The sequence below is a fragment of the Panthera onca genome, chromosome F2 (assembly GCF_046562875.1).
Source record: "Panthera onca isolate mPanOnc1 chromosome F2, mPanOnc1 haplotype 2, whole genome shotgun sequence".
Lineage (NCBI taxonomy): Eukaryota > Metazoa > Chordata > Mammalia > Carnivora > Felidae > Panthera > Panthera onca.
The window spans coordinates 52,120,961-52,132,924 of NC_138356.1; the positions used below are offsets into that span (position 1 = coordinate 52,120,961).

Genomic DNA, 11,964 nt, shown 5'->3' on the forward strand with positions numbered 1-11,964 from the left:
TCAACCCCACATCAAATATTTTAATGAGATAAATTGTTTTTCTTGAAGAACTGCTGGTTGGTATTAGAAATACTTTGGAATAGTATACTCTTGGCATCAGAACTAGATAAATTTTTTAAAGTTCCATGAATTAATCTTTGTGATTTTTTTTATAAACAAGAGAGTGATACAATTGAACTCATTTTTCAGTTTTGTGTATTATTGTGTGCTTTCTTCTTAACGAAATATACTTTCATGGCTGTGCTAGAACTACTGAGTTTTTTTCTTTTAATGCTTCTCATGCTGCTTTGGATTTTTTAAAACTTTTCACATCATCATTAAAATAAGGGTAAAACATGATGATGTGAAAGATTTAATATAATTTAACTTCTCATCAAAAAACAATACAGTGCTAGGACATGTATTGGTTGAAAATATACGCTATTTAGGTTTGGTATGAAATCTAAAAGGAACAAAATAATTTAGCAAGATTTCATTCTTAATGGAATCACAGTCGCTGTGCATTGCTGCATTTTAGTTATCTGCTCCAAAAGAATTCTGTTTTCAATTTAAAATTTTCATCAGTAATAATTATGGTTTATATCTTTTATTTTCTAATGTTACTGTGTTTTATATATTAAAATTAATATGAAAAAGTGTCAACAGAATAAATTGTAGAGGAGTTTGCTTTGAGTTAATCAACATTTTTATCATTTTAAGAATATCAGCTCTTGTCCGTCAAGCAAAAGCATATATTCTTTTGTAATGCATCAAATTCATCTAATTTTAAAATACGGTTATGAAAAAACTTGTAAATTTATTGTGCGGTAAAACTAGATTTAAAAAGCAGTGTTTAGAAAGTGAAAATGAGACAATTTTAAAAATAATGGTAACTTTGTCAATGAAGTGAATAAATCCATGCATTCACACATACTGATAAAAAGTTATATTTTTTCTTGTACTATTCTTTAAAATTTTGGCACCCAGAAAGCTTCCTTAATTACTTTTGACAAACTTTATGTTTGCCATGGAAAAAAAAAATCCCACTTATTTTAAGTAGCATAGATTAATAGCAAGCTAGCTTATTCACTTTTGCCCTTCAGTAGCAAAATTAAAGAGTGCATGTGACTTTTCATTTTACACAGAAATATGGATGTTAATCATTATCTATCCATCATAGGGTAGATGAGAAAATATCTGCTTATAGTTACAAAAATTCCTTTTCTACATTGGGTATGCCATTGTTATTACATGGAGCATCCTTTGCCTTCTAAAATCCTAAATTAAAGTTTTAGCCCCCATTTTTAAGGTGCAAAGTTTTATTTTTCTCAAAAGGCAGAAATTTTTTAATGCATGTTGTAATTTTATATTAACATGCTGCTGCTGTTTACTTCTTTAGATTACTACAAGAGAAGACATAAGTTCAAAGCAGATTGCTCCAGTGAAAGCAGACCTGGAGTCTGAATCTTTTCGACCAAACCTAAGTGATCCCAGTGAACTCTTACTGCCAGATCAAATTGAAAAGGTATGACGTACCCACATATGTGCATTTCTGGTTATATACCTATAGAGTGAAGGAGCCTCTTTTCAGTTGTTTTCAAAACTAAAGAAGCAGGGTTATTGCTATTAGTCTGCCTTTCCCAGGAAGAAAATGTAAACAAAATATGGCAGCTAGTGTAATAGAAGATATTAGGAGCAGACATTAAAATAAACAGTAGCAATTTAGATGAGGCACTGTAATAGCCAAAATTTAATTTCAGATTGTGCACTAGTTAATTGCTTTCTGTGATTATCTCCTATAATTGTTTGCAGCACCTATACAGGTTGGATACTCTTACTGTGTACATTTTATACGTGAAGACATGTAAGCATAAAGAGATTTAGTAACTTGTCCAGAGTCACACAGCTATAAAATGTTGAAGTTTGATTTCTATCTCCAATAGTCTGTCTCTAGAGCCTGTTATTTGAGAGGTTATTAATAATTAAGCTAATAGTCCATTTAGAACTTTTTTTTTTTAATACAGAGGGCACAAACAATAAGTAATCCCTGTTTCTTGTCTCTCTTCTAATCCTTGTCCGTTCCTGGCGACAGTTAATATTTCATGCTGAGAAATACATAGTTATTCTTCAAACATCTCTGAGTCTTTGAGGATATACTGTTTATTTTTGTAGCCTACTTTTTATGAAGTACCATGAAATTGCAGCTGGCATTAGTATTCTGAACATTGACAATTAGTTAGCAAGTTAAATGTTAATGTTTTAATTTTCAAAGCTTACCAAGCATCTTCCACCAAGAACAATTGGCTATCCATGGACTCTTGTTTATGGCACCGGGAAGCATGGCACAAGCTTGAAGACCCTTTATCGAACAATGACAGGTTTAGACACCCCAGTGCTGATGGTGATTAAAGACAGTGATGGGCAGGTATGAAAAAGTCACTATGTAGACACCTTACCCTTTAAGAGATTATAATAATAGTAACTTTTAATATTTTTTATAAAAATAACTTTTATTAGTACATTTTATTGAGTTTAACTGATAATTATTGAATACTTCTAATATACAAGGCATTGCTGAGTGCTACAGAGGATAGATATGAGCACAAATAGTTAAAGGGATTATAGTCTGGTAGAAAAGAACATGTAAGTATACCAGTATCTCCTTGGACAAGCAAAATATGATGCCACGTGTAGTAAGAACCTAGAGAAAGCAAAAGGAGTGTGTAGAGTAAGGGTTGTTCATATCTATTTGGACAAGATAAGAATGAAGTTTGTGGAAAGGGTGAAAATTGACACAGTCTTCTTGAAGCATAGGTAAACTTTTGAAAATTGAAGATAATTGTGTGAGGATGATACCAAGAACAAGACCATAGATAAGCAAGAGAAATACTGGTTTGTTCCTGAAATAGCAAGGGGTCAATTACTAGGATTGGAGAACAATGAGAGGATGAAATAGCAATATTAATTTAAAAAACAAGGCACTACTACTGACCCCTTAATTGTGCTTTTATGCACACTTGATTAATCACTTGATATGCATTGTCTTACTTAGTCATCAGAGCCCTAGGAGATTGATACTTTTATCATCACAGTTTTAAAGAAAAGTTAACTATGACTAAAAGAATTTCATCAACTTCCCCAAAGTTATACACCCAATGAAAGGTAATTGCAGCATGAAAATGAACTATTACTACCTGCCGTAGCATAGATGAGTATCACAAACATAATGAGTTAAGAATCAGACACTGAAGAGTAATGTTCTTATTATTCCATTTAAAGAAAGTTCATAAATGGACCAAACAAATCTGTGGTATTCAGGCTAGTAGCTTCCTTTGGGCAATGGGGGTGGTACTGCACAGGAGGCACAAACACACCTTGTGAAGTGCTTATGTTCTGTTTCTTGGTCTAAATGAAGAAGTTAAATGGGACTTTGCTTTGTGACAATTCCATGTTGAGCTGTGTGTTTATATTTGTATAATGTACACCTTTCAATAAGAAAGTCTGTTTTAAAAATTAAGACTGTAGGGGCGCCTGGGTGGCTCAGTCGGTTGAGCATCCGACTTCGGCTCAGGTCATGATCTCACAGTTTGTGAGTTCAAACCCCGCGTCAGGCTCTGTGCTGTCAGCTCAGATCCTGGAGCCTGCTTCGGATTCTGTGTGTTCTTCTTTCTCTGCCCCTCCCCCACTTATGCTCTGTCTCTCTCTGTCTCTTAAAAATAAATAAATGTAAAAAAACAAATTTTTTTTAAATTAAGACTGTAAAAGATTATCAGGGGAGACAGTGACTATAGAAATCACCTATAAATGGGTGCCTGGGTGGCTCAGTCGGTTAAGCATCCGACTCTTGATTTCGGCTTAGGTCACTATGTTGTGGTTTGTTAGATCAAGCCCCACGTCTGGCTCAGGGCTGACAGAGCAGATCCTGCTTAGGATTCTCTCTCCTTCTCTCTCCGCCCCTCCCCTGCTTGCACATGTGTACTACCTATCTCTCTCTCTCTCTCTCAAAATAAATTTTTTTTTTTTTAAAGAAATCATCCATAAAACTCTCTACCTTCCCATTTTATGATGTGGAAACTTAGACCCAGAGCACTGAAATTACTTGTCCAGGTTTCCTATTCACTCATTCTTTTTTTAGGTTATTTTACTATGTGTCTTGTACTGTGTAAGAGCAGCATAGCATTACAGGTCCAAGCAATTCAGACCCAGGGCCTTCCTTCATGGAATTTATGGCCTGATGAAGACAAAAGTAGCATACCTTGTGAGTAGCAGAATGTTTACCTGTACTGAAGGGTTTTTGCCTTCCTAAGTGCTATATGTAATACCACTGAATTGTGTTATCCTTATTGTACATGTATCGTGCATGTAAGTTCTCCTGAAATATGATAATCACTTTTTAAGATTTTTTAATTGTTATTATAAGCATCTTTTTAAGATTTCAAAACTAGGAAAAATTTCCTATTGAGAAGCTGATATGCTTTGTACTTGGCAATAATGCAAATTTTGTAACAGCTGATCATGTTTCCCTTTTTAAGTAGAAATAGATAAAAACTATATTACATTTCTGGATTGTTTTTTTTTTTTTTTTGCATTTTACTTAAACATAAATAATGAAATCATGCTTAATGAAACAAATTTAATAATCGTGTCATTGAACATGCCTTTTTTTAATCCTTAGGTCTTTGGTGCATTAGCATCTGAGCCATTTAAAGTGAGTGATGGCTTTTATGGTACTGGAGAGACCTTTGTTTTTACATTCTGTCCAGAGTTTGAGGTAAGGACAATTATTCCAATATTCAGTGTATAAAAAGAACATGCACCTTGGAGTCGTACACACTTGCATTTGACTCTCATCTCTGCCTTTTACTAAATAAATATAACAGCACTTTTTGACCATTTGAGGTTCACCTATCCATAGATAGAATGGGGATCATAAAATGTAACAGGATGGTTTGAAAATTTAATGAGAGTCATACATACAACACTTGGCATAGTGCCCAACACACATCATAGTCTCAGTAAGGACTATGTATATACATCATTGTTACTATTCTGAATTGCCGTTGTGAAATTCTTAAAAACTTCTAAATGACTAAGTTTCATGGTGTATGTATTAAAAACTTAAAATATAATTTGATTTTAAATCAAAAGTGATTACATGACTTCTTTTTCATTATTATGGCTTGAGTAACTTAAATTGAATGCATTCCAATGCCAGTAAGGTCTAAAATGTAAAGATATACATGAATTTTAGTGAATATGTTGAGTGCTTAAAACATTGCATACAATTGTAGCATCTTAGGTCATTAAATAAAGTTCATGTCAAACCTTTCCTAACAGATGAAATTATAATCTTGAAAAAGGTAACCAACACAGCTGATTAAAAAAAAAAAAAAAAGTGGTCTTTAGAAACATTTTTAATAATGAACAAAATAGAAAGGGTATGATTAACCCATGCTTCCATTCCGTCATACCAACCGATGCCTACAGCTACCTGGAAGCTTATAGTTGTTACAGATTTTTTTAAGGTTCACTTATGCTTGTTCTCAAATCTTTTTATGCTGTTTCTACCTGATAATAATAATATAATTAATTAGATGTTACAGAACTATGAAAAAGTGAATGTTAAAGTCAAAACTGTAATAAATAGTTAGGAAAAACTTGATAAAGGTGACATACTAGAAATTGCTGTTGTGTTAAGTTTAGGTAAAAGTCACATGAAAGTTTATTTATTAAAAAATATTTAAGAATATCGACATCTGGAAATTTTCCCCTCAGATTTCTTAAGTGTTTTTATGTTCTTACTGCTCTTAAAAAAAATTGAAACTAGAGAGGCAACTGGGAGGCTCAGTCTGTTAAGCATCTGACTCTTGATTTTGACTTAGGTCATAATCTCATGGTTCATGGAATCGAGCCCCACATCAGGCTCCACACTGACAGCATGGAGCCTGCTTGGGATTCTCTGTCTCCCCCTCTCTCTTCCCCTCCCTCACATGCTCTCTCTCAAAATAAATAAATAAAATTGAAACTAGAAATCATAAACATATGTAATGGGCTTATATAAGAGTGATGGTAGGCAAATCTGTATCCAAAAAAAAGACCTTGGCCTTGTATCATAGTATTATCAAATTAATGTACATTTGTTTTAATGTTTAAATAAAAGTTAATGGCATCTAAGGACGCCAGGGTGACTCAGTTGGTTAAGTGTCCCAACGCTTGATTTTGGCTTAGGTTGTGATCTCACAGTTAGATTCATGAGATTGAGCCTCAAGTCAGGCTCTGCACTGATAGCACAGAGCCTGCTTTGGATTCTTTCTCTTTGCTACTCCCCTGCCCATGCTTGCTTGCTGTCTCTCTCAAAATAAATTTTAAAAGAAGTTAATGGCATCTTAATCAGTTTTTCTTAACTGATTTTTCTACTTCAGCTTTTTTCGATAACCATCCGATTCTTGATGGACACATAGAAAAGAGAAGTATTTGTAAAGAGATAATATGATTTGAGGAATTAGAAATGAAGATTATGTGCTTTTAAATTTAGTCCTATGAACACTGAAGCCCAAAGCACCGGGCCCTTCTGCCCAATTTTCTGTTCTTGTTATTATTCTTCTTACTGTCAGTCTAGGCTTTGTTAATTATTTGGGGTTTAGGAGAACTAACTCTGTATAGTCACCATTTTCATCCACATATTTAAAGCTTTCTTTTTATTTACGTAGGTCTTTAAGTGGACAGGAGATAATATGTTTTTTATCAAAGGAGACATGGATTCACTAGCTTTTGGTGGTGGAGGGTAAGTCTTGTGAACATTTTACCATGAGATTTTTAAAGAAACTTTATTCATTTGTGTTATTTATCAAATCCATTATCTTTGGAACGTTTTGGGATTAGAGCATAGTCTGTATATTATGACTAAGAAAATATATTTACAAGAAGGTGCTTAAGTAGTATTTGAAGCTATTGATAAAATATTTGTTTATTCAGTTTAAAATGCTGTTTAGTTGATTCCCTCCTTGGTATTTGAAAGTGAAATACCTTAGACTTTCTCAGATTAAAAAACGAAAACAAAAAAAACATGGTATGTTGTTTCTCCCAATGTATAAAAAAAGTTCCAAATGTTTTCTTCTACCCTGGAGACTATTTGGATTAATACGTCAGAGAATAGTAGAAATTTGTTCTCCTACAAAATATTTGTGAAATTCCTCCAGATTTTCAGGATTTGTTTTCTTACTCATTTTGTTTTTAACAGTATGAGTCAGTCAGTTATTTGATTTGATTCTTTTGCGTAGCAAGCACTGTGAGAACTTCTGTTTACTTATTCTGGGATCCCACCTTCATTCAGTCTTTACAGTGTTTTTGAAGGTAGCTTGCTCTTCCTCCAGGCCTAGACTTTTCGGATAGTGCTTAGTAGCAAACGCCAGCTCCTTCCTTTGGTATTTCTCTCTGTCCTTCAGGATCAGACATAAAGTATGCTAATTAATTCCCAAACATAAAGTACTATTTATTTGTTTTGCACAGCTGAGAATATATAATAATAATTTATTCAGGCTGCAGAATCTTGTTAGCCTGTAAGAATATTCATTATCCTGAGTGGTTCAAATAAATTCTCTTACAACTTCTCTATAGATAGGTATTTGGAAGACAGGATTTCAGTGATTAAAAAATAACCATGGTTATCATAGCCTTCTCTGAAGGACATAACCAGGTAACTAAAAACCATGTTATTTTTAGTTGTTGCATCAACGTATGTTTATATGTTCCAGTTGGCACTTTTTTTTTTTTTTTTTGGTTGAGTGCAGGCAGTCATTCAGCCCCACCCCAAAGGGTAGTCTTAATGTGATTCAGTTAGCTCTCCAGGAAGGCCTTACAAGCAAATGGCTGATATTTTAAAGCTGCTAAGGGTGCCTCCAATCTTTGAAAATAACATAATATCATTAGATTTTTGCTAGAACTTGATTTTGATTATTCCACATGATTACAACAAGCTAAAGTAAACACTGAGTCATTTGGTAACAAATTAAGACAAGTTTACACTCTTTAGAGAAGGAGAGTACAGGCTCAGAAACCTGGAGCTACAGGGACTTGGTACACCAGAATTTCAAACAGGAGCCCCAAAGAAGTCTAAATCATGACATGGTGGACTTAAATGCAGGCTTTGGAGTTAGACTGACCTGATTTGGATTCTGGTTTCAACATATATCACCCATGGGACCTTGAGCAAACTCAAGTCTAAAGTTTCCTCAGCTGTGAATTGGAGACTGAACTCTCAACATTAACCACACATTTTATGTTAGATGATAGGGAGTATTCATGTTAAATATTTAACTTACGTCAAATACATTAAAACTATATAGCAAAGAGAAACGCATAGTACCAGGCAAAGAAAGAGAGGCACGTGTCTTAAAAAGCTGATTCTATGTGAAGTTAATTTTAGAGGATTCATTTTATTACTTGATCTGTATAGTAAGTGATTTTATAATAGGATGTGAACAAAACAAAATTGCCTTGTACCAGTGTGGAAAGGAGTATGAAAGTGTTTTAAGAAATTGATGGTCTTAGAGTTGTTGAATATCGAAACGTCTCATTTAAATTATTATTTTACAACCTCTGCGGTAATTATTGTATAACTTAGGGCATAAGTATTAAGAGATTATTGTTAAAACTATTTTCTTTTATATATTGCAGGGGAGAATTTGCCCTTTGGCTTGATGGAGATCTCTACCATGGAAGAAGCCATTCTTGTAAAACATTTGGGAATCATACACTTTCTAAGAAGGAAGATTTCTTTATCCAAGACATTGAAATCTGGGCTTTTGAATAAATGTAATGCTGTCTTAGCAGGATATTGGCCCAAACCTGACATGGACAAGCATTGTTTGGAAAGTTCAAGAAGCAATACAACGTAACATGTCACTCGTGCTTTAAAATTAATTGTATCACCATTTATTACAGCTCTAATTTTGGAATTTATTTTTAAAATCATGTTTCTGTCCCAGGGTTTTTCAGGTTTAGACCATGATGTGGGTCCACACAGTATAACAGCTTGGGTTTTGTCAGAATTTTGGCAGCATTTTGATCATAGTGACCACCTCATCTACCATCCGTGTTATCTCAGTCTCCTAATAGGATGGTGCTTTTTTTGGACCTATTTTGGTTTATTGTTTTTAAAACTATGTTGATTGTTTTACTAGAGGAGTCTAATTGGAGCATTGAGAGAATGAAGATTAGATAATGCTGTGAGATATATCTGTGACATTGGCACAGGTGACTTTTGGACATGCTCAACTTAGTCATCCTTATGAAGGAAAAAAGAACACATGCCAAAATTATGCATATTCCATAAACCACTGAGTTCTAATTTTAATTCACACTACTACAGCATTCTCTTTATTAATTTTGCAGGTATTCTCAATTTCATTTTAATAAAAATGAAATTTGAGGAGAATTCTGATTGTGATAGACCACAATGCACATGATCTGCAGGTTTGGGCATATGCTTTCATGATTGAATTATCTGATGAAAAGTTATAAAATACAAAGGAGAATGAGAACTTGATGATTCTACTGGATTTAATATATCAAGCAAGAAAATATACTATTTGCATATTTGTAGCTTAGCAGGGCATTATAAGTACAAAAACTATGAAACAGATGCATATTCCTTCAACATATTGTGTCAGATATACTGTTTTATAGTTCCATTGTTTTAGCCTTGTTGCACACCACCTCCCAAAATATAGGTTCTTGTTCAAATGGAAAAAAAAGTGTTTTTCTGAGTGGTATATGTTATTAACTACCATTAGCATTTGCTGTTATAAAAGGGCAATGATTATAGTAGACAATATTGTAACTCAGTAGACTTGTTGAATATGCAAATTTACTGTCAAGTGACCTCAAAAAAAAAAAAAAAAGATAGAATATACTAGTAGTTCTTATCCTCTTTTGTAGGAAACCAATAATATGCCATTGTGGCGGTCATTCATCAGTTAATTTCAAAGCTTCATGTTATGCAAAAAAAAAAAAAATCCTGCTGTTATACATGTGACAGTGACCTTGTGCTGAAATTTCAGCTATTCCAGATAAACCTTGTATATTATCTTGTAAATTAATGTTTAAAGGTAGTTTTGTTCTTATAGAAAGTGTCGATTGCCAGGTTGCTTATAGCACTTTAAATTATTCTAAAAAGGAAATTATAAGCCAAATATGTTGGCTTTAGTAGTTTTAGTTGTATAGGACTTGAATATATTTAGATCTTTTGAAAGTTTAGATAATTATCTAAAGAAAGCATAATACTAATGGGAAAGAAAATCTGATCTATTTAATATGCTATCGCTGAATATGAATAGAAATGTGGGCATCATTTCCTTGTGTATGTAAAGCTCTCTCATAAGTTAGTAACAGTATATAGATTAAATGTTTACAGTATAGAGAATTGTAAATAAATATATCGTTTTCTCCCTTGGTCTTCCACAGCAGTATTATTGTCTTTGTGGAGTTGACTAATCATTTAAAAAAAGAAAATCCTGTATTGGATTTCAATTATAATAAGGTCATAGTGGTGTATACCAAATAAAATTAAATACATAAATACAAATTCGAGTTTGGATTTATTGAATAATCAAGTTGCTTTCATATCTAAGGAATCTTTGATTAAACATACTGCTGTGGTTCATGTGTAAAACCTGCTTCTAGCAGCTTGGGGTGGTGGTAGTGACAGTGGTAATGGTAATAGTGATAGAAGGATGCATTTAGTAGAGAGAACAGCATAGTTTAAAAAATGAAGAAGTGAGAGGGCACTTGACATGTGAAGAAGTGTAAGTCATTTGATATTTTTAAATTATGTTTTCTCTTTTGGTGGGGAGTGCATAGCAAGGTAAGACTAATGCCATAAAGAGTTCTGTTGTGTGCAACTCCAAGAATTTAGATTTTGTTTTTTTATCTCATAGGAGCAACTAAGAAAATATGAGTGGAGGAATGACACAATCAAGTTTACACTTTAGAAAGGTCTCTGAAAATTAGATTTGTAGAGAGAAAAACTAGAGACAAGGAGACCAATAAGCCTGTTAAGAAGTCCAGAGAAAAAATGATGAGGCCTGAATAAGAATTATAGCAATGGCAATCAAGAAGGATGCATGGGAAAAAAAAAAAAAAAAAGGCGTGGATCTAGGAATTAGTTTAATATGATTTTGTCATTGTATGTCAGAAAGAGGTAAGGCTAGCTCTCAGGTATTTTACTTACAGCGACTGGGCATATCATCCATTGATAGGAGTGATGTACAAAGAAGAGAAAGAAGCAGCAGACAGGGAACTTAGATTGGTTATGAGAAATCAGAGAGCTGATGGGGAGTGTTAATATTTGGTTCTCATAAAAAGATTTTAAAATCAACGACATACAGGTATGTTGAAGCCATAATGTATGAATAAAACACCCTTGGAGATTATAGACTGACTGGAGAGAATTCTTGAGATAAATTCTTGGGGCTATAGTAATATTAAGGGATAGGCAGAAGACAAGACTCGAAGTTTCCTTCCATCTCTAGAAGCTAGAAGAACAAGAAATTAAACCTAATGAAAATAGAAGGGAGGACAAACTAAAGATAGCAGAACTCAATAAAATTTAAACAAGTATATAAGACAAAATCTGAGACTAAGACTAATAAACCTCTAGCAAGATGAGAAAAAATTACCATTGTTAAGAATTTAAAGCCTCTAGACTTCAAAGAGAGAGCATACTGTGGACAACTTTGTATCAGTAAACTTGACAGTGTAGATTAAAAACATTTTGGGAAACAGTTTGCTAAACCTGACCCAAGAAGAAACACAGGTTTTGTATTGTAGAAATTGAATCTGTTAATTAAAAAAAAAAAAAAAAAAAAAAATCCACAAAAGAAAAACCATGCCCTATGCCCATATGGTTCCACTGGGTAATTCTTGTAAGTATTTAAAGGGAAAAAAAAGTGTCCGTATTAGATGAACTCTTCCCAAGGTATTGAG

The 11,964-nt window shown here is 33.4% G+C and overlaps 1 protein-coding gene across 5 annotated transcripts in view; it reads left to right on the forward strand.

Annotated features, from left to right (window-relative positions):
• OXR1 (oxidation resistance 1) overlaps window positions 1–10,440 on the forward strand; it is a 447,865-nt gene extending 437,425 nt beyond the window's left edge. For all 5 annotated transcript variants that reach the window (XM_060611132.3, XM_060611136.3, XM_060611137.3 and 2 more), the window contains 5 exons: window positions 1,379–1,504; window positions 2,252–2,404; window positions 4,655–4,750; window positions 6,690–6,763; window positions 8,656–10,440. In XM_060611132.3, the coding sequence (XP_060467115.2) occupies window positions 1,379–1,504; window positions 2,252–2,404; window positions 4,655–4,750; window positions 6,690–6,763; window positions 8,656–8,791 (585 nt within the window). In that variant the 3' untranslated portion in view covers window positions 8,792–10,440. The remainder of the gene's footprint in view (window positions 1–1,378; window positions 1,505–2,251; window positions 2,405–4,654; window positions 4,751–6,689; window positions 6,764–8,655) is intronic.
• The last annotated feature ends 1,524 nt before the right edge of the window (window positions 10,441–11,964 follow it).